Source organism: Cavia porcellus, unplaced genomic scaffold (genome assembly GCF_034190915.1).
Source record: "Cavia porcellus strain 051 isolate PalLab524CR breed Dunkin Hartley unplaced genomic scaffold, mCavPor4.1 scaffold_29, whole genome shotgun sequence".
Taxonomy (NCBI): Eukaryota; Metazoa; Chordata; class Mammalia; order Rodentia; family Caviidae; genus Cavia; species Cavia porcellus.
Window position 1 is genome coordinate 5,631,096 of NW_026947512.1, and position 24,100 is coordinate 5,655,195.

At 37.0% G+C, this 24,100-nt stretch overlaps 1 protein-coding gene across 2 annotated transcripts in view; it reads right to left on the reverse strand.

Annotated features, from left to right (window-relative positions):
• Positions 1 to 15,798: 15,798 nt before the first annotated feature.
• Positions 15,799 to 24,100, reverse strand: part of Xpr1 (xenotropic and polytropic retrovirus receptor 1) — a 183,827-nt gene continuing 175,525 nt past the window's right edge. For both annotated transcript variants that reach the window (XM_003474894.5, XM_063239820.1), the window contains one exon: positions 15,799 to 21,772. In XM_003474894.5, the coding sequence (XP_003474942.1) occupies positions 21,712 to 21,772 (61 nt within the window). In that variant the 3' untranslated portion in view covers positions 15,799 to 21,711. The remainder of the gene's footprint in view (positions 21,773 to 24,100) is intronic.

Below are 24,100 nucleotides of genomic sequence, written 5' to 3' on the forward strand. Positions count from 1 at the left end.
GGGGCAGGAAGTTAAAGACTAGGGAAAAAGAGAATGGTTGGTCCAAGGGTAAGGTCTGCTGGGAAAAGCAGTCGCTAGGCAAGTGTTTGTTGTTATTAAGTTTAAAAATTCCTAAAAGCTCTCCTTTCCAAAGTAGAAGCCAAATTTCCAGAAAGCAGCACTCAGTGGTATCTGGATTATTAAGGAGCCTATGATTATGCACTCATTTTTTAAAAAATAGTTGTCGTGACTTGATCAGAGATAACTGCACAAAGAAGCTAGCTATTTCCTAGTTTTTGCTGCATAGGAGAAATTTATTTTCCTTTTTCTTTAAGGCAGAGAAAAATATAGGCTACAGACCCAGTCAGACCTGGGTCTATCCCCAAGTTCAGGAATTACTGATGTGTCCAGGGCCTTTCAGTTAGCACTTTGGTTTTCTCCACCATAAGCAGGACTCACACCAGTGTCGTGCCCTGATGAGAGATGTGCCTGGCCTGGAGTGGTCCGTGAGGTTCAGCTGAGATCAGTCTGCCCCTAAGGAGCCTAATCTGCTCTCTTGAGCGGAAACAGAAAGTTTACAGGATGAAAAGGCACTTGCTAGTGTAGTATCAGCACAAGCAGCATCAGCACCAAGTTTGCATGCAATCTGATTCCATGCAAGAATTCAAAGGAGGGGGCTGGAGGTTTAGCTCAGCAGCATAAGTGCCTGCCTTAAAAGCAGGCAGTTGTGAGTTCGATCCCCGGTACCGATAAAAAGGAAAAAGACAAAAAAAAAAAAAAAAAAAAAAATTCAAAGGAGATAGGTTAGCCTTTCAGTGAGCAAACATTAGTAAGAGGCGGCCAAACACTTAAGACAATTATCTCCTAGGTTTACTCATCTATTTTTTTTTTTTTTGTCTTTTTTCCTTTTTATCGGTACCGGGGATTGAACTCACGTCTGCCTGCTTGAAAGGCAGGCGCTTATGCCTCTGAGCTAAATCCCCAGCCGGTTTACTCATCTATTACAGACACCTGAAATTATTTTTCAGTTTTACAAGGATTTATTAAGTCACTACTGATTCTTAGGCATTAAAAGCATTTTAGTAAATATGGTTTTGTGTGATGTGATGATGCAGTACCTCTTGGGTACTGCTCTTCCCTGGGCTGTGTTATAGCTGGAGTTGCACCCTGGTTAAAACTGGAACAGTGCCACAGAAGGAAAGAAAATGCTTAAACTCATGGCTGATTGGAAACACCTCAACTTCTATGAGACTGACATTTTCTGATTCCACATGAGATCCTGCATTACTTGTCTTTCTGTGCCTGGCGTATTTCACTCAATAATTTCTAGTTGCATCCAGTCACAAATGACAAGGTTTCATTGTTTTTTAAGGTTGAATAGCATATATATGGATAATTTTCTTAATGCATTCATCAGGTAAGACACACAGGTTGTTGCATCTTTTGGCTATTGTGAATAGTGCAGCAGTCAAAATGGGAGTGTAGGGGTGGGGGATTTAGCTCAGGGGCATAAGCACAAAAAAATGACAAAATGGGAGTGTAGATGTCTCTTTCGTTTCCTTTAGATATATACACAGTAGTAGGATTGTTCCATCACATGGTAGTTCTATTTTTAATTTATTGAGAAACCTCCATATTGGTTTTCATAATGGCTGGATAATTTACACTCTCATCAACAGGGCTCAAATTTCTCTTTGCTCCACATCTTTGCAAATATTTGTTATCCTCAGACCTGAATAATTAGCCATCTTTAACATACTCTTGGTGCTGCAAAAGCAAGCAAAAACTCCAAAGCATCACCCAGGATTTGGAGGCAGATTTATTTAACATCGGACAGGCACTGACAAGGAATCAATTATCTTTCAAAATGTCAGGCACTGAAGGCCCAGGGAGGGAGGTTTTATGAGGTCTGTAAAGGGGAGGTACAGAGGTACAGTACTGGGCTCTATTTGATTGGTTCTCACAATATGCCTCACAGTGACCAGGCAGTTCTAAGAAACAGAAGCAACCAGAACTGCAACAGGAACTGTCACCTGGGCAACTGAAGCAAACTGGCTGGGGCGGGGATTTTCTGCTGCAGGGTGAGGTGATCTCTCATTGTGGTTTTGATTTGGATTTCCTTGATGACTCATTAGTGATGTTGAGTGTTTTTTTCATATGCATGTTGGGCATTTGTGTCTTCTTTTTGAAATATCTTTTGATCTGTCACTCAGATGGGCTTTGTTGTTTTTGCTATTTGTTGTACTCTAAGAAAATAGCTTCATCATTTTGTATATTATAGCAAACCTGCAACGTGGCATACTAAATGTGTTTTTTTATCCTTTTTCCCTGATATGTTAAGTGACCTAATTGATATGTTGAGCAATACTCTCCTCTGTAAAGAATTGCAAGAATCTCACCTAATTGATATGAGCGGCCCTCTACAAACAAGAAGAGTGGTGCTAAAACAAGCTAACAAGGGTTGTTAATCACGGTTAGGCGCTTCTATTCTTCACTAAAGAGCTAAAGAAAACTAGGATGGCCCACTAATTTACACTTGTTTGAAGTAACTTGCTTATGTGCAGGGAGATTTGCGTATGAGTTTAACCTTTTTACCTAACCTTGATTCCCTTTCCAGCAAGATAGATACCCGCCATTTTCCTGTTCTGTAGCACGCCTTATTGCCTCCCCCCCCCCACCTATCTGGGCCATAAAGAATTTGGGTTTCTGGTGACCTCTTCCCGACCCAGTGATGATCTGTCATAAAGTGAGTCTGCCCCAATTTTAAGAACTGTTTAGCTTCAAAGAAATTACCGGGTAATACTATGGCCCAAACCCCGATCAGTGCTTTTCTTTTGTTCTGTATGCATCAAATGAGTTAGATATCAGATCTTTGTAAAACTTAAGTTTCAGCTTCTTGTAACTCTTGACCCCTTCACACTCACTAGCGAAGACGAGCTGTCCTGGGATAATTAACTCTCCACTTTCTTCTCCAAATATTGCTGCAGATGTGCCACTCTGAGATAATGTCAGTCTGCAGGATGAGAGTAATTTGAGAAACACCAGGAATTCCCGAGATTGTCAGAGCTAAGTGGACAGCAATACAGTTTCCAGACTCAGGTCAACAGGTTTAATGGCCTTGCAGGTTTTCCCCCCACTTTCCCTTACTTTTAAAAACCCCTTTTCCAAGTCTTGGGGCGGGCAGTCTTTGGGTCGATCTGGGAGAGACTGTGCCACCAGGACTGGCTCAATAAAGCCTTTGCTACCTAAATTCTCGGTCTCTTGCTTCCTTGGATTTTATACCGGGGCCCGAGTTATAACACTATTGAGTTTTGAGTTCCTTATATATTCTGGAGAGTAACCCTTTGTCAGATGCATAATTTGCAAATATTTTTTTCCCATTCTGTAGGTGGTCTCTTCATCCTGCTGGTGTTTTCCTTTGCTATGTAGAAGCTTTTAGTTTGATATAATCCCACTTGTTTATTTTCATATTTGTTTCCTGTGTTTCTGGGGTCTTCTCCAAAAAATCCTTGTCTATTCCGATAGCCTAAAGTATTTCCCCTATGTTTTCTTGCACTTGTTTCATGGTTTCATGTCTTACAGTTAAGTTTTTAATCCATTTTTAGTTGAGAGTTGTAACTGTTGAGAAAGAGGTAGAGTTTCATTCTTTTGCTTGATAATTAATTTTCCCAGTGCCATTTATTGAAAAGACTGCACTTTCTGTAACACATGTTCTTAGCACCTTTGCTGAAAATTAACAGACCGTAGATGTATGGGTTTACTCCAGGCTTTCTGTTCTGTTCCATTGATCCATGTGTCTCTTTTTATACCACTACCATGCTCTTTTGACTACTACAGCCTTACAGTATTTTTGAAGTCAGTATAATGACTTTTGTTCTTTTTTCTCAAAATGTCTTTGGCTGCTCAAGAGTTTTTGTAGCTCTATATACATTTTAGAATCATTTTTCCTAGTTCTATAGAGAATATCATTAGTATTTTGATAAGGATTGCACTGGATCTGTAAATTGTTTTGAGTAGTTTAGACCATTTAACTATTGATTTCCAATTCATGAACATAGATTGTTCATTTTTTAAATAGTATCTTCTGTTTCCTTCCCAAATATTTTATAATTTTCATTGTAGAGATTTTCATCTCTTTGGCGAAATTTATTCCTGTTTTTTTTTTTTTTTTTTTGGTGGATGTTGTAAATGGGATATTCTTGATTTCTACTTAAGATCACATGTGATTGGTATATAGAAACTGAATTTTGTATACTGATTTTGCATCCTGCCACCTTTCTGAATTTATTTACTAATTGTAATAGCTTTGGTGGATGTTTTGGGATTTTCTGTATGTAAAACTCATTTGCAAATAGTGACAATTTAATTTATTTTCCAGTTTGGATGTTCTTTATTTCTTTCTTTCATCTGATTGCTCTGGCTAGGATTTTAAGTTCTATGTTAAATAAAAGTGGTGAAAGTGAGCATTCTTACCTTTTTGCAGATCTTAGAAAGTTTTTAGCTTTTCCCCATCCAGTATGTATAATATTAGTTGTTGGCTTATTATAAATATGGTCCTTACTTTATTGATATAAATTCCTTCTATATCTAATTTGCTCAGTGTTTTATCATGAAGGGATGTTGAGTGTTACCATGTGGCTTTTTCTGTATCTAGTCAGATGACCATATTGACGTTAGTCCTTTATTCTATTCATATGGTATATCACATTTATTGATTTGCATATAAATAATCAGCATTGTATTTCTGGGATGAATCCCACCTGATCATGGTGAATTATATTTTAAATATATTGTTGGATTAAACATGATAGAATTTTTAAAATTAAGTTCATTGGTAGATTTTAGACATACATAATGATCACATCCATCATAGGGAATTTCTATGTGTACCTGATATACCTTGATTCTTATTTTTCCCTATTCCTCTACCTTCCCTTTAACTCCTCTTCCCCTCCTTATTTATAAAAGCTCTGCTTCCAATATTTCCTTTTTTTTCTCATTTTTTCTTTTCTTTCCTTCCTTTCTGCCTCTGCCCTCTCTAGCTCCCTTTCCCTTTTGAACATTTTTTTCCTATTTCACCATATCTATTATACACTTTGGTCCTTATTTACACTCTCAGTTTCTCACATCAGAGAAACTAAGTAGTATTTAAACATGTGAGTTCAATTTATTGCACTTAAAAGTATGATCTCAAGGTATATTCATTTACCTACAAGTGTCTTGAGATTATCATTCTTTAAGACTAAGTAGTACATCACTGTATAAAAGAACCACATCTTTTCTACCCATTCATCTGTCGATGGACATTTGGGCCATTTTCAAGGTTTAGTCACTGCCACTAAAAATATGGGTGCACATATATTGTCCAGTATGATGCTTTTAATTCTTTTTTGGAAAAATACAGAGAGGAATAGCTGGGTCAAATGGTACCTCTAGTTTTAGTTTTTTGATGAATCTCTACACTGACTTCCATAGTGGTTGCATGAGTCTATACTCCTGCCAACAATGCCGAAGTGGTCCTTTTCCCCCACAGCCACACAAGTATTTTTAATTGGTTGATTTCTGATAATAACCATTTTTTCTGGAGTAGGATGGAATCTCAGCATTGTTTTAATTTGTATCTCTTGAATGACCAGTGATGCTGAACATTTTTTCATATATTTGTCATTTCTACTTCTTCATTTGAGGAATTTCTATCCATTTCAGGTGGCCATTTTTGTACTGAGTCTTTAGATTTAGTGGGTCTGATTTTTTGAGGTCTTTACACATTTTAGTAGTTCTTTGGGGAACACTAGCAAAATTTTTCCCACACAATGCATTGTCTCTTCACTCTGTTGGTGGTTTTTCTTGCTATGCAAAAGCTTTTCAGGGTTCTGGGAAGATGGCAGAGCAGTAAATAGCAGAGAAATTAGCCTCTCTAAGAGTCACCATTCAGACGCTGGAATAGAGCATTGTGAAAAAGACAAGAAGGAAGGAAATAGGTCCCCTGGGCCCAGGAAGAGTCTGAAGTGTGAACTGAAGCCCACAGAGACAGTAAAAAGAAAAACTTCAACAGAGAATAAGGTGGTAGCTGGTGGCGCCTTTGACTAGAGCCAGACTTACTGAGAAAGAGGAGCTGTTGAAGCCTGGAGACACATAGTCATGGTCATGGTGGTGGCTGGTGACTCCAGAGAACTCTGCAGAGAGACAAGGCAGTGGAGAGGAGTGGCAGACCTAGAGGACAGCACTGGTTGGTGGCGAGTGCAGAGGACTCAGTCCTCCCGCAAGAGACAGAGATTAGCTGGGAGCCATTTTAGAGTTGGCCTGGTTAAGCCCAGAACCAGAACTTTTGCAGAACTTTTCCTCCAGCAGCTCCGAGCTGGGCACAGACCGGTGGAAACTGCTTGGACTGTGGCGAGCCTAATGAGTCTGGTCTCTAGGCAGGCCTGCTAAGGTTATTTACCACTCCACCATCAAGCAATGGCTGGCTTGCTGGGATACAATGATTTGGGACTGTCTCCACAGGTTGTCTACTAGTGAATCCAGAGAGAATCCTGGAAGTAGATTGAGTTGTTTGTTTATTTTGTTTTTTCTTTTTCTTGTTTGTTTTGTTTTATTGTGTTTTTTTAATTTCTCTTTCTCTTTCATTGTTTTATTTTTATAAGTGTGAGAGTGGTTCCTATCCTTTTTGTGGCTGTGGTTCTGTTTTGTTCTTTCATTTCTTCTATCTCTCTTTTCTTTAAATCTTTTGCACCATGTTCTTCAAATTGGCAGGACCCATCTTTGTCCTCTAACCTTACTTGTAACCTCTTTTATCTTTTTCAACCTCTCTATTTTCTCCTTAATGCATTTTAAATTTTAACACCAAGGGCAAAATTGACACATTACAGACTTACATATTGCATATAATTATCTGGCATGTTTTATATTGTTATATAATCACAAATCTAGCTTATATGGTTAAAAGTTGCAAATTAAGGGTTAGCTCAGTTTGTTTTTAAAAATTTTTTTTTTCATTTTTTCACACTGGAGATCAAACTCATGACCTCGTGCATGCCAGGCAGGCGCTTATGCTGCTGAGCTCAACGCCCAGCCCCAAGTTTGTTGTTTTATAGGCTATGTTTGATGCTATTGGTACCATCACAGCCAAAATTGACATAACTATTGGCTCTGATAATCCATGACTGAGATTAACAAAGGGTCACAGAAAATACTGTTGCACAGTGCCAAAGAGCCAGGGACTAGGCCAAATGAGCAACAACTCTTCAACAAACTGAAGAGGGAAGATCTTCCAACAGACTCAAAAACCTAAAAACAAGCTATACCTGGAAGATACCCCAGACAAGTAGTCATCATCTAAGTGTCCTAAAATACCTCTAATAAAGCAACCCATCATAGGTGACTTACAAGCATCACTCCAGGAATTAAACTAAAAAAGAAAAGAAGTGAGAAGACACTTAAACAAGATGTAACCCTAGACATCCAGTTCACCAAAGGCAAACCCAGGGGAGCAGTGAGGTGGGACAATCTGAAAGCCTCCACAGGGTCTCTCTGAAGTGGTAATAACAAAGCAATTGAATGAGGCTTTGGAAAAAAATGAAATCAGAAATAATCTTTCAAATAATTGCAGAGATTACCAAAATATACACCATGCTTGGCAATGTTAGAGTGGACACAGGAAAAAAAAATAGATGGGCTTAGGTAAATTATGGAAGTGCAGCATAGGAAACAAATGGAATTCATAAAGCAGATTCAAGCAGATATCCAGGAGAATAAAAACACCACTGCAAGTTTTCAAAGCAGATTAGGCCAGTGGGAGCACAGGATCTCAGATACTGAAGAGAGGCTTGCAGTTAGTGACCAGGAAAAGAAAAGATTTCTCAAAACTAGCAAGCAACCATGAGAAATCAACCCAGCAGCTGCTAGATGAGACAAAGAAGAATAACTTAAAATTAATTGGAGTCAAATGACAAGCAGGAGATACTACAAATGACATTAGAAACATGTTCACGGACATCGTGACAGCAAACTTTCCTCACAGAGAAAAAGAATTTGACATACAAATAACTGAGGCATATAGAACTCCAATTAGCAATAACCAAAAAAAAAAAAATTACATCCAAAAAAAAAAAATTACATCCAGGTATATCATAGTCAAGATAATTTGCTAGAGAAAAGAAAAAAATCACCTATAAAGGAAAGCCCATCAGAATTACAGCTGATTTCTCACAACAAACTCGAATCAAGGCGAGCTTAGAGTAAAGTACTCCCAGTCCTAAAGGAAAACAACTTTCAACTCTGAGTAATGTATCCCACAAAACTACCTTTCAAAATTGAGGAAGAAATAAGATACTTCCATGACAAAGAACGTCTGAGGCAATTTATGACCACCAAACCAGTGCGCCAACATGTTGTGAAGGATATTCTATAAACAGATAATAAGAACACATGCATTGGGGCTGGGAATTTAGCTCAGTGGCATAAGCACCTGCCTTGCAAGCAGGCAGTCATGAGTTCAATCCCCGGTACCGATAAAAATGAAAAAGGCAAAAAAAAAAAAAAAAAAAAAAAAAAAAAGAACACATGCATGAACCTCAACAGAGAAATCCACCAGGCAAAGGCAAACAATTAGAGAGAAGAAAAAAAAAGCAGGAGGAGAGCCAACAATAGGAAAATAACATGACAAGGATAAGTCAATACATATCAGTTTTAACCATCAATGTTAATGGTCTCAATTCACCAAAAGACACAGACTGGCAGAATGGATCAAGAGGTACGATCCAACAATATGCTGTATATGAGAAACACATTTAATACAAAAAGAAATTCATAGACTGAAAGTCAAAGGATGGAAAAAAATATTCTATGCAACAAAAATCTAGAAAAAACAAGGGGTAGCTACTCTATTTGCAGGTAAAGTGAATTTCAAGCCAAGACTGATTAAGAGAGAGGAAGAAGGTCTACATCCTTGTAAAGGGAACAATCCAAGAGGTACAGATAACAATCAAAAACATATGCAACAAATACCAGTATACCTAGTTATATAAAACAATTATCAATGAACATGAAAAATCAAATAAGCCCTAATACAATTATATTGGGAGACCTCAATACCCTACTGTCACAAAAAGACAGATCAACTAGACAGAAAATCAATAGTGAAATAATAGTAGGACTAAATCAAACTTTTGAGCAAATGGACTTAGTAAATATCTATAGACTGTTCCACCCCACAACATCAGAATACACATTCTTTTCAGCTGCACATGGGATGTTCTCCAAAATAGGTCATACAGTGGCTCATAGAACATTCTTAAGTAAATGTAAAACAACCAAAATTATCCCACGCATACTATCAGTGCAATGAAATTGGAAATCTACGCCATAGGAAACCACAAGAGCTTCATAAACACATGGAAATTAAATAGCACACTACTGAACAAACAATGGGTCATAAGTGAAATTAAAGAAGAAATTAGGCAGTTTTTACTGTTGAATGATAATAATACAACATACCGGAACTTGTGGGACATAATGAAAGCAGTATTAAGAAGGAAATTCATGGCAGTAAATGCCCGTATCAGGAAAACAGAGCAAGAGCATAAAAACAACTTAATGTTGAACCTCAAACTTTTAGAAAAAGAAGAGCTGGCTAAGCCAAAAGCTTGTACAAGGGAGGAAATTATAAAGATCAGAGCAGAAATTAACATGCTGGAGATTATAAAAAATACAAAGAATCAATGAATCAAAAAGTTGGTACTTTGAAAGATTAAATAAAATCGAAAAACCCTCAGCCAACCTTATCAAAAAAAAAAAAAAAAAAAGGAAAGAAAAGATTCAAATCTATGCAATTAGGAATGAAAAGGGCAAAATCACAACAGACTCTGCAGAAATCCAGAAAATCAACTATACCTACTTTGAAAACTTGTATTCAAACAAGATGGAAAATACAGAAGAAATGGACAGATTCTTAGATACATATGAATCAAAAAATATAAAAATCTTAAAAACTCAGTATCAATCAATAAATTCAAAGTTGTAATTTTAAACTATTAACAAAGAAAAGTCCAGGCCATGATGGATTCACTACTGAGTTCTACAAGAAATTTAGTGAAGACCTAACACCACTACTTCTCAAATTCTTTAACGAGATTGAAAGGGAAGCAATAGTCCCAAATTCATTCCTGGAAGCAAGCATTACTCTGATTCCAAAAACAGAGAAGGACCCAATTAAGAATGAGAATTACAGGCCAATCTCCTTAATGAACATTGATGCAAAAATCCTCAACAAAATACTGGCAGACTGCAGCAAATCATCATCAAGATTATATATCATAGTCAAGTGGGATTCATCCCAGGGATGCAAGAGTAGTTTAACACATGTAAATCCATAAATGTAATACATCATATTAACAGAGCCAAGGACAAAAATCATGATCATCACAATAGATGCAGAAAAAGCTTTTGATAAACTCCAGCACTCATTCATGAAAAAAAAAAAATAAACCCTACAGAAAATTGGAATTGATGGTCTTTATCTCATCTGATAAAAACCATCTATGACAAACCAACAGCCAACATCATACTAAACGGACAAAAACTGAAAGCTTTCACACTAAAATCAGGAACAAGACAAGGATGTCCACTGTTTCCACTCTTACTTAACATAATCCTGGAAACTTTGGCAGAAACAATTAGACAAGAGAAAAAAACAAAAGGAATAAAGATAGGAAAGGAAGAATTTAAATTATCGTTATTTTCAAATTACATGATACTCTACTTAGAAGACCCCAAAAACTCCACCAGAAGACCTCTAAATTTAATATGCAAATTCAGTAATGTATCTGGTTACAAAGTCAGCATTCAAAAATCAATAGCCTTCTTGTACATGAATAACAAACCCACTGAGAGAAAAATCAGGGAAATAATGCCTTTTACAAAAGCATCCAAAAAAATAAAATACCTAGGAATCAATCAATGAACGGCGTAAAGACCTCTACATTGAACTTCCTAAAACTTTTTTTTTTTTTTTTTTTGCAGTACCAGGGATTGAACTCACAACTCATGCTTGCCTGGCAGGCACTTAGGCCACTGAGCTAAACCCTTAGCCTTCACACTCCTACATTGAAAACTACAGTACTCCAAAAAAGGAGATTGAAGAGGATATTAGAAAATAGAGAAATACCCTGTGCTCTTGATTAGTAAGAACCATAGTGAAAATGGCCATACTTTCAAAACTGTTATACAGATTCAGTGCAATCCCAATCAAAATTTCAATAGCATATCTCACAGAATTAAAGAAAACAATCCTAAAATTCATCTGGAACTGTAAGAGACCAAGAATAGTAAAGGCAATCCTGTGAAACAAAGGCAACACAGGAGGCATCACAATCTCTGACTTGAAATCATACTATAAAGCTACTGTAATAAAAATAGTGTGGTATTGGCAAAAAAACAAAACAAAACAAAACAAAAAGACCTAAAGATCAATGGAATAGATTAGAAGATCAGAAACAACTGCAGACACACTAAGCTACCTTATCTTTGACAAAAGTGCCAAACACATTCACTGGAAGAAAGATAGCCTCTTTAATAAGTAGTACTGGAAAAACTGGTTCTACACATGCTTAAGATTAAAATTGAATCCATATCTTTCACCATATACTAAGCTAAAATCAGAATGGACCAATTAAACAGAAACATTAAATCTGCTAGAAGATAGAGTAGGTAAAACTCTTGAAAATATTGGTGTAGGCAAAGACTATGAACAAAACCCAGACTGCACAGGAACTATTGGAAAGAATCAACAAATGGGATCTTACATTACTGAAAAGCTTTTGCACAGTGAGAGAAACCACCAACAGAGTGAATAGACAGCCCACAATGTGGGAGAAAGTGTTTGCCAGCTGTTCCTCAGACAAAAAGATTACTATTAAAAACACATAAAGAACTCAAATCAGTCTTCCCAGGTTTAAAGACCCAATCCAAAAATGGGCATCTGAGATGAACACACATCTTAAATAAATACATGACCATATGTTCAACATCACTGGTCATTTGAGAGATGCAAATTAAAACAACACTGAGATTCCACCTCACCCCAGAAAGAATGTCTAGTATCAAGAAATCAACCAATAACAAATGTTGGTAGGTCTGTAGGGAAAAAGGAACCTTTTCCATTGTTGTTGGGAATGTACACTGGTGCACCTCCAAATGTGTGTTTTCAAATAACTTGAGTTCAGAAATTCTTTGGTTTGACTTGTCCTATTGGTGCCTTCTATTGTGTTTTAAATTTTGTTGAGTGTTTTTTCAGTTCAAGAACTTTTAAAAATTGCTTCTATTTCTGTTGGAATACTGAATTGTTTCTGTTTTCTTCAAGATCACTGTATTTTCTTAAAATAGCTATTTAAAATCTCCTGAGATTTCTCCCATTATTGATTACTTCTATTCCATTTCTGGCACCTTACTGAGGTCATGGTTTCCTAAATACTCTTGATGTTTGTTGGTGTGTGAGATCAGTTGGACTCTGAAGGATTAGGCATGTATTTGTCTAATCTGGCTTTGTGTCTGTCTTTCCAGAAATTCTAAGCCAGCTGCTAACTTTCTGGGCCTGTGGTCCTTACACTATTTCAGCACTGGATAGTGACCACGTCCAGATTTGTAGAGCATTTGTTACTGGTGTCACCGTTTCATGACCAGAGGACTGTGTCTGTCACTCTTCTGTTTTGGGACAAACACTTGACACCCACAACTTAAGTTTTCAGAGGATTCAGATCATGTTCAGTCCAAGGCAGAAATGGCAGCCAGAAAGCAAAAAGCAAAAGGAATGTCTTATGTAAGAATACAGCCTTCCAGGTCACACTTCTAGTAACCTGTCTCTTGACCAGACCTCATCTCTGAACATGAGACTTTTGGGGGACATAAAAAAGGCAATCTAAGTTCAGGTTTATGCCAAATACATTGTTAGTGTGTTCTTTGAAGGAACCAGGAGAGTACATAGTAACAGAAACCTGTCCCCTCAGGCCTCTTCCTAGGGCTGGAGTAGGTCCACATTCCTTGTTCAGTTTCTGGTCTGTGGTCAAGTACTGTAGGATTCTGCCTAGTTTTAGAAAGAGTCATCCTGGAGGGATCAGCCCCACATTCCTGTCACAGCTGCGGTCATAATACTGCCAACCTTTTTCATACCCTAAGCCAGCGATGACAAACCTTAGCTTTCAGTGACAGGAACAGCTAGCTGACTGTGAAATGTGTGCCATAGATTTGCCATCACTGCCCCATGTCATTAACCTGCCAAGACAAGCACAACACTGTGGCAGGACCAAAACCCACAGTGCTATGTTTATGGGCTGCGTACAACTGAGATGGAATTGTAAACTTGGACCTGTAGTCCAAGAACCCTGTAACTAGCCACCAGTGATGCTAGCTGGAATATAAATGCAAAAGTTGGGGCTGCATGTCTTCTCCAGCACTATGCTGTTCCTGAGGCTCCATCTAAAGTTAGGTCTTGGGAAGGGGTCCATTAGGATCTGCCCAGTGTTATATTTCATTAGGCCAGCACTCAGTTCCAGAGCAAAGTCTTGTGCTTACTATGGTTTCTTACCCCTGGTTAGTGGGGTCTTCCAACCAGGCAATGCTGCTCAAGGTTGGGGTAGTGTTAATTAAGGTGGTCCTTTGCTCATTTAGGCTGGCACTGTGCTGGTTTATGCACGAGTCTCACAGCCACAGGGACCAAGGCAGTCTTAGCAGTGCCCTGAGATCCATTAAAAAGCCGACAGTCATGCACACTTACGGCAGTTCTAGATCCTCATCTGTGAGTACTGGCCTGGTGATGCTGTCCAAGAGTGGGGAACAGGTGGTAGGCATAGACCCTTTTGCCATTATGCCTGATGCTAAGTAAACATAAGCAAAGCAGTTTAAGGCCATCATGTTCTACAACCTTAGGAGAGTGGGCATGCCCAGGACCCACTCAAAGGCCAGAAATGATGTATGCAAAGCTTTGAGTTTGTCTTCCTTGGGTACATGTCTCTGCTTGTTGCCAGGGCCAGTCTAGAGGCTCCATCTGTGAGCTCTGGCCTGTGTATGGAGATTTCAAGGCCAGAAATGATGTATGCAAAGCTTTGAGTTTGTCTTCCATGGGTACATGTCTCTGCTTGATGCCAGGGCCAGTCTAGAGGCTCCATCTGTGAGCTCTGGCCTGTGTATGGAGATTTCATTTCTTTTGGATGCTGGGTCTCATTATAGTGGGCCTGGCATAGAGCCCCAAGACAAAGCTTTGGTCTTTGCTCCCCAGTGGATGGAGTCTTATTCCCAGCTCCATCAACAAGAGTTAGAGAAAGGTTGTGGAGATTGTCAGATACCTCGCCTAATGCAGACTTGTGACTCACTCTGTAAGTAATGGTCTAGAGGATGACATACTGGGGCTCTGCCCAGTTCTGGCTTTCACTGTGGCAGGCCTGGTACCAGGCTTCAAGTCTAAAGCCTGGCCTTAATTCTCTCCCCGTCCCAAGTGAGAAGCATCTCTCTGCAAGCTCAGTTGCTTAAGAGTTAGAGGAGGGGCAGCAGGGACACCTCTCTTCTTTCTACCCTCTTCAATGACTTTGTTACACTAAAAGCAGGAACTGTGATCTCTTGCTTGATTTCTTTAGCTCTTGTGAAGGCAGTCTGATGAGTGAATAGCTGTTTAACTTGGTGTGTCTGTAGGGAGACTATCATCAGGATCTTAGTTATCTCTAATATTGAGACAGAAAATTCAGCTTATCATGGGGTGGGTGCTATAGGAATTTGGCTTTTTGTCAGTTGTGTCAGAAAAGTCATTTAGAAACATAAATTTTATTTCTTCTTGTCTCCATAAAACTAAGGATAATAAAACCAACTTCATTAAAGAAATTTTTAGTACATATTAGAATCTTAATATATACTATTCTTTTAAAAAAGTACAAGAATTCCACAGTTCTCCTAAGGGAACTAAAAAAGTCTATCAGAAAGTATAAAATTGATCATTATGACTATAACCTTCAAGAAGGACAATAAAAACTATCCATAAAAAAATACAGAAATACAGAACACTAAAAGTCTATGGATTCTAGGGGGTTGGGGATTTAGCTCAGCGGCATAAGCGCCTGCCTTGCAAGCAGGCAGTCGTGAGTTCAATCCCCAGTACCGATAAAAAGGAAAAAAGACAAAAAAAAAAAAAAAAAAAAAAAGTCTGTGGATTCTGGATACATCTAAGATGGATGATGAGGGAGTAGGTTCTGAATCATCTGGCATTGCAGATTTTGCTGCTTTAACTCTGTCTTTTCATAAACAAACTGAGATGTCAATTCGTTAACCCATACCTAACTGCAGTGCTATATATTTGGAAAATATAACACTAGAGGCATACAAATGCTGAATATATAGTATCAAATTGTACAAAGGGGAGTTATGTATCTAGTAACTCAAACATAGTCACAGCCTATACTGATTCTGCCTCAGAAACTTCATACTACCCAATTCTTGCTTAGCCTAAACAGAAATATAGGAAAAACAAAGCCAGTGTATTAAAATAAAAAGAAAGGGCTTTTATGCTTCAGCCAGCAAATGACTTTTGGGTATATTCATGTTAGAATCAGTTAATTTATGATTTTTTCCTAGACAAACATCAGGAGTGCAAATTAATGAAGGAATTCAGCAGGAAGGGTTACGTTGCCACACAGACCTGGACAGGCAGCAATAAGAGTCCCGCTCTCTAACATGTAACAAAACATTTAATCCAGGATTTGGTATTGTTTGTGTAAAACTTTGTTGCACTAATCTCATTGTTTATGTCATACCTGTGTACTACCTGAAGAAAGAGGCCACTTGAGATTATTTTTTAATTTAGTAAAATAGTTTAAAAATTTTCACCATTGTATTGTCTTAAGCCCATATACAAGTTAATCATAAGAGGAACCATGTTCAGGAATCCAAGAAATCCAGTGAGAAAAACACAGCGACACAAACCATTTAACAATGACAAAGGAGTCGGCAAAATGTTGGAAAACAGAGAGCTTGTAATAATGAAAAAGACAGGGTTTTGTAACCAATCACTTATTTTCTTTTAAAAACACATAACCACATTAACTTTTTGCTTTATACAACCATCTAGAAACTATAAAACAGTACCACATTGTGCATTTAACCTACTTATCAAGAAGGGAACTCCACATGTCATAAGAATACTACCCATGTAAGAAGGGAAAAGGAGACAGCTAATAGCATAGTCACAGATACAACATGAGTCCAAGCAAGCATCAATTCTTTGACGTCACCTTTTCCATTTACCAGAGTGGAGAGTAAGAAAGAAAGGGAGAAAATAGAGGAAACGAAAGAAGCACCCACAGGGGACTAATCACAATCCATAGTTACTTTTGACAACTAGAGTTCAGGATTTCATAGAATAGTATCATTAACCAACACGGCATGGAGGAGGCAGGGTGTGTCAAAGAAACACAAGTACAGGGACAGAGTTTAAAAATAAAAATGCACTTTTCACCTCATTTCCCTCCTAAATACTCTGGGTTGAAACAACATCTGTGCTAACCCAGAAAATGGCAAGAAATTAACTCTTCACAATGTGATTTTAAGCTTCGTTCTTTTTGCAACTGAAATGTGAGTGGCTCACAATTTTACTTTACACTTCAAAACAATGCCATGAATAATTACTCTTCAGGGATTTCTCACAATGTTTCTTCTTAGTACTGCCATGCTGGTGTGGATATGGACAAACAGGGAGGTGTAGGAGGGACCTCAAAGGTAATGATCAAGGGATAGTGAGATGCTCTTTGAAGTCCCCATCTTCCTAGCAGTAGTGCAATCCGTTCTCTGACATGGGGTAGTACCTCTAGAGGAAAGGGGATATAGTGGAAGTTTCGTCACATAACTGGTTTGTAGGTATACAAGATGGAACTGTGTAATTAACAGACATACTGAATCCAAGGCAAGCAATAGGTTATTTGATTGTCCTTAGGTTGATGGCACCATACAAAAAAATAAAATAAAAAAAAGGAAAAACAAAAGTGGTAGGATTGCTTTAATAAAATAAACCGAAGGTCTGCTATAATGTATTTAAATTAAAAATTAGTATAATGATGCTTCTCTTTTCAAGGGCAATTCATTTTGTCCCTTTCACTTCCTCTTCCACCAGGAATTAAGAAAATATGTTCTGAAAAGTTGCTTCTGAGGGCAATTGTCAGTTTTGATAATTCATACAAGAAAGGCCTCATGAGCCATATCAAGCAGCAAGCTTTCCTTCATGCCTTGGCAAAATTCTCCCATTAATTTATGCTTTTCTAAATTTAGTTAAGAGTTTACTATTCATGTTTGGTGAATAGTGCGTGGTTAATGCTGGTTAGTTTGATCTGCAACACTAAAAAACACATTTCTTATACTATAATAAAATGAACTCTATTGCTTATTAATAAGTATAACTGTATTGATTCACAATGTAGAAAAGTTGGGAGATTTTAACACTTGGTATTGATATTTGTAATGTAGAAATATATATATATAAATTTAGAAAGTCTTTAACTTTCCTTGCTTTAACTAATTACAACAGGCAAAGAAAATTACTTTAAATCAATGAGGTGAAAACGATCTAAATGATTTATTCTTCTTTACCTAACTTTTCTCAAAGCTTAATCAGAATTTCTATTCTCACAGGTCACTACAGTTCTTCTGTAATGACACTGGCTTATTTGATTCAAAAAAAAATACAGTGATTTCTGTATTAAAGAGAACCATAGACTCAGTAAGATTATTTTTAATCCAGAAGCTATGCTAATTTAAAAAATTTAAATATATAATACTTATCTTTTGAGTTAGGTAAATTTTATGTAAACTATTAAAGAACAATAACCTCAAACCTTATTTACCAAATTAGTGTAATCACTTCAGAGAATCCAAAATTTTAAAATAAAATAATACTACAGACATGGCAATTTTCTAAATTATTTTCCTTAGAATAATTCTTTTTCTAGTCACTGCTTAGAAAACTGCATTTGGGGATAAAGAGCTATTTCCTGAATAATGCAAAGTAATGAGGAAATGAGAAGATAAAGACAGCTCTTCTCAGCAGTGTGGGAACTACTGATGGAGATGGAGAGGCGTCACCTGTGTGCCTTCAGGCTCACATGCTTTCCTGGTAACTCGCTTCTGCTGCCGTGCGTGGTCCATCATCTTGCTCTTCTCTGTTACCTTCAACATTATTACTCTCCAAGCAGTGTGCTACTTGCCTGACTCAGTGCTAGGCTATCTTTTCTATTGTTACTTTGACTTAGTTCAGTTATGCAGAAATTAACTCCTTTGCTACTTGTAAATGTACTTTGGTTAAATCACTGTGGAAAGATACCATATATCAATAAGTTACTTCTAGTAGGAGGTCAGAAATGTCATCTTTCAATTCTGGGTGTAATGGATCCTAAGAGTCTGACCTTACTTTCCTTCTTCAAGGGTTCACACAAGTCATTGCTGAGGTACTGGCATTTTCCTCTCATACCATTGCTTCTGAATCTGAAATTAAACAATTTCCTTACAGAGTCTAATGGTTAAGTGCTGGAAAAAAAAGTTGTGAGTTTTTAGCTTCTTTCCAAAGAAATAGCTACTTAAAACCTAATTAATGACTTCAATCTTTGATCATTTCATACTTTCCATATGATATAAACTTCACCTATTATTCTTTGTAATGGTATAGGAAACCTTAATTATCAGCACTCTTTTGTGCATAGCAAATAAACCACTCTTCTTTGTCTTTCTAATTTCTCTATGTATAGTAATACTTTTAATACTATCATAAAATAAAAAAGGAATTTTATTCTTTTATTTGTACTTTCAGTCCTGTAGCGGAGTATTTTTGATACTAAAATTGAGTGCTTCTTAAAAAGAAAACTAGGATTTCTAAATCTAAAATGAGATTAAATTTTTATCTTTGGTTAGACTGTAAAATGACTGTCACATTCATCTCAAGAGTTCTCTTGAGTTTCAGTGTATATAAGTTTCCAATAAAATTTTAGGTAGGAGATAGCATTTTTTATGATGGCTAGGGTATATAAAGTTGAGAAGTAAAACATGTATATTGCCTTTTTTGAAGGGAAGAATTTAAAAATATACTTGTCTCCCAAACTTTCTTGATGAGGAAAAGCCCTCTCTTCTCTTTACATAAAGGTGTATGTTTAAATACATGGTTGAGTATCTGTCACAGTAAATGGAAATTTACATGCTTATTTTTTCTAATAACTATGCCAACAGCACAAACATTATCAGAAAATAGGACTTTCTATCATAATATTATCTATGAAAAAACAATATGATTAGGACCTAGAATCATAAAAGTTGGAGAAAGACCAAACTGGTCACAGGATATACTGAAGTGCAAACATTGGGGAGTTGAAAAACAAGAAGTATAAAATTGTGTGTCTGATCACATAGATTTGCTAACAGAATGAAACTGACAACTCAATGGCTTTGGATATGTATTAGCACTACCAATTTTATTTGTATAAGAAATGACTGATCACTGATCATTCTTTATGTACTCAGTGATAACTGTCACTATTGCTTGACAGGCCAGTGATATTTCCCCATATACTACAGTATAAAAAACAGAAGAACGAGGGGGAAAATCTTAAGTAGATATAGCACAACGTTTAATCTACCAAGGGTCACTAAATAGTTATCACTGATTATTATAAAGATTTCAATTTATTTGTTTAAAAAAGCAAGTGTTTTCTCTTCAGTTTTGGGACAAGGGAAAAACACACACAAAAAAATAGGAGCCACAATGCTGTACAACTTTTCAGGAAAAAAGTACTCTTGATTCAGAAAGGGAACACAATTTGGAAGTTTACAGACTAAAGAAGAAACTCTTTTTAAAAGAAACTATTTGTAGTTAATTGGCAGAAATTTTGTATTAAAAGCAACTTTAATACAATTTACTAGAATCATGACAGGGATGAATAAAGATTTATGATATGTGAGCAGAATGCAAAAGTGGTGAATAAAAGGGCAATTTTTAAAACAAGCAAGTGTCAATAGCTATCTTTTTTATTTGACCCTTTGTGTAAAATTAAGTTTTTTGAATCTCCATTTGAGCCTTGGGGATAAGGTGTTTACAACTTTACTTCTTCCTGGTATTTATATTAGCTTTTCATTTAATTTCATGTCAATTTTCTTAATTTTTTTTTAAAACCCAGGGTTTTGTGCATGCTGGGCAAGTGTCTATCTCAGAATTATATTGCCAGTTCTGAACACTAAATTTAATCCCAACCCTATTCAAGAAAATAAAAAGTCTTAAGGTTTTCTGGTGAATCAAGGGAACTTAGGAAGGGAATAAGTAAGACAAAAGTGAAATGGTCATTTCACGTAGACCATTATTAATCTTAATTTTCAGGGAAATATATTTCCTATACATAGACAGATTTAGACCCCCAGCTCAAACTTTAAAAGCAGGTTTCTATTATTGGAGAGCATGAAATTCAACATTCAGCTTTTCAGACTGCTCAGAAAAATGGTTGCCAAGGTCTTTTGTATCACTATAATATGAAGGAAGAAAGATAATTTTTCTATGTGCTCAAAAATACAGTGTCCTTACAAAGACCTTTTTAATTCAGTAGAATTCTGGCTAAAGGGATGAGACCAAAGGGAAAAAACTAATAAGACTGTGAAGAGTCTCTGAAGTGACTCTGTCTTCCAATCCAGCATTAGCAAAGATTATACTACAATTACCTTACATGCCGAAGCGCAGTAAGACGTTACTTCAGTTGCTATGATCGGAATATGGGCAAATGTATTCCATGTTTGTTCAGAAAAAAAAAAAATCAGAATCCCTTATGGGAATTTCAACCAGTGGTAAGGAAATGTGTGGGATGCCTTGCTACGGGAGAGATGCTCAGGACTGTAAAGCAGCAGCAACTGAAAATTTAGTAATAAAACTTTGGCTTAAAATTAAAAGCAAAGCAAAGAAAAGTCAAACTGGTGCAAGTTGTCTCCTAAAGAGGTATATGGGACTGACTCTCACAAATGTCACCAATGTTAGTTTCCCCTGTCATCTTTCACTGTTATAATCTTCATTGCACAAGAGTTATTTCATTCTTTTATGGTTAAATTTCATAAATAATGAGAAAACTTTATGTAACAAATACATCTATTTCCCACCCACCCAGCAACCCTCCCCAAAATAAGAAAAGTTACATCAAATTAAAAAGTAGCTTCGTGAATGAAGGTACTGCTCTACATTGCACTTTTCCTGCAAGTGCGGCCAGTCCCTCTGCGCTAGGTATGAAGGGAAGGAAAAAAATTCTCCACATAAACTGACAAAAATTTAAAAATCAATGTCCGGTTTTAACCAGTCAAAACCGGGTCAAATGGAAGCCGAGGCATCTCGGTACTGTCCCATCAGAGGGTCTTGCAATGTCTGTTCTTCATCCTGAATAGGTATCTGTGTCCTTGTGATAGTGAACAATCCATAGATACTATGTTTTTGTCCTTAAAATGTCCTCTGATTGGCAAAATGATGTAATATTTGTTTTAAAAATAGAAAATTAAAATTAAACCAGAAGAAAAGAAAAGAAACACAGTGAGCTTGTTTGGAGTCCATAGGATCCGATCTGGAAGAGCTCGGAAAATGTGTTATGTGTTTTCTCCTGTTTTCAGCTGGAAAAAGGTACTAGAGGTTGCGTTGGTCAAGGAAAGAACTGCAGAGTACGAAACCCAAGAGTATTAATCTAGACTCCAGAGAACTCAAGTGTTAGCTTCATCGTCTGTGTCTTCTATCAATACCTTAGTGTCACGTGCCTTGGATCTAGGGCAAGAAAAAGAAAAAAAGCTTTAGACTACTACTAAAACACACTGTATTAAGCACATTTCCAATCTTACCATCCAACAGACCCCAGGCACTGTCTATTACACCAGATAAACTATTCCTGTTTCATATTTAATTCTAGGCATTATTGGAAAGATGCTAAAAGGAATATAACAGGTCATTTTCAACGGAGAAAGCAGTAATTTGGAATAAGAAGATGTAGTTTTCATACTGGTACTGATTTATAATATACATTTTTAACTTCTTTCAAGTATCTGTTTCCATCTCTGCAAAAAAGGAACAATAATATCTATTTCACTTAATATCCCTTTCACCTCATGGAGCAAGTGTGCACATGAAGGGAGAAAATGGATAATAAAAAATGATAAGGCATTAAATATAAGCAATTATGATATGGATGAGAGAAATAATACCACTTGATGCATGCCTGAAACACTAGGAGAGTTAACCATAAGAAGATAAGGAGAGGCATGACAGTTGTTTGTCTTCACATGACTGGCATGACAAAACGTGATGTACAGCCAGGTGTGGTGGTGAAAGCCTGTAATCTCAGCACTCGGAGACTGAGGCAGGAGGATTGCTGAGTTTGAGATCAGACTGGGCTGCATGGTGAGTTCAAGGGCAGTCTGAATCACACAGGGAGATCCTGTCTCAAAAACAACAACAACAAAACAAACACAACAGTGATGCAGAAGAGGGAGGAGACTCTTTCTATTATTTGAGAGGACCCAGTGAAGATTAAATTGATCAGTTTAATCATAATGTAGCATATAGCATCTCAATATTATCTACTGTTGTCATTATCTAATAATAAAATTAGGTACTTCACATAGTTGTAAATTTCATTATCACTGTTAACTGTCAATTAGAACAAACTGATGATTTATTCAGGATGTTATGCAGGATAAAAAATGAGATTAGGTAACATTAAAATATTCTGAAATGCATGAGACCCATGGGGCAAAAGAAGCACATGAAGAAACAGAAGTTAGCACTCTTATGTGACAGAAGGGGAAACTGACTTTGAAAAAGGTTAAAGGATGTGCTAAATGCTACATGAGTCATGAAATCAGAACTCCACTCAGATCTTATTTTAGATTCCCTGCACTCTGCACTGTACATAACCTGTCCTATTCTAAATGTCTTTCTCTGGTTGAAATCTAGTTTCCCAGTGTTTTTCCACTAAACACCTGAAATAGAAAATAATCTATTGCCAAACAATCTACTTCTAAAACAGAAATAATGTATGTTTAGATTGCCCTCTGCTGGTAACAAGGATTAGATTTTCAATCAACAACTCCGCAAGACTACATACTTCATACACACCCAGTCCCTAGCCTTTTGTGGCATCTGTTTTGCTGGCTTCCTTGGTATTATAGCACCATACTTCACTCCCCTCTGCTTTTTTCTCTCTCCCTCCTTCCCTGCCTGCCTGCACGGCTACCTACTTGCCTTTCTTTTCGCCTTCCCTAACCCTCCCCTTACTCGTTTTGCCCCCAAGAATCAAATCCAGGGTACTTTACCAATGAGCTACATCCGTATCCCTTTTGAAATTTCGAGACTGGGTCTCACTGAGGTCTTGCTGGCCTCTTACTTGTCATCTTTCTGCCTCAGCCTCCTACATAGGTGGGATTACAGACACGTGCCACTCCACTAGCAGCACACTTTGCTTTGGTTCTCTTCCTACTAACCTCCCTGACGATGCTTGTCTGTCTGTCTTTCCTTCTTTTTTTAAAAATTTTTTTGGTACTGGGAATCGAACTCATGACTCTGCACTTGCCAGGCAGGTTGTCTTTCTTTTTGTTTTTATCTTGCTTAAGACTCAGTTCCTTTTCCTTGACTATTTTTTTCCTCTTTTCCATCTTCTTTTTCCTTCTCAGAACTTCTAAAACTTTATCTAAAGCTTTGGCAAATTCTTTTCTATTTGCTATATCAGACTGGATTATGGATAACCACCTCTTGCTTTTTAATTTTTACTTCCTTTAAAATGTCTCCTTTCATTCTAATAGTTAATTTTAGGTATTCTAAATTGAATCACTGTCCCATACTTAAAAATACTGTAACCAACGTTTACTTGGTCTCCAGGTCTGTTATCCTTTTCTTAATGTATCTTTCACAGTGTCATGAAAACTTCTAAAACACTACTTTCATGTCATGCTTCTAAGAAACAAATGTGATTCTTTGCCAAGTGTTGCAGCACAGACTACAATCCTAGTTAGGAGGCTGAAGGAGGAGGATCTCAAGTATGAGTCTACCATAGATACCTTAGTAAGACTCTGTCTCAAAAACAGAAAGGCTGAGGATCTA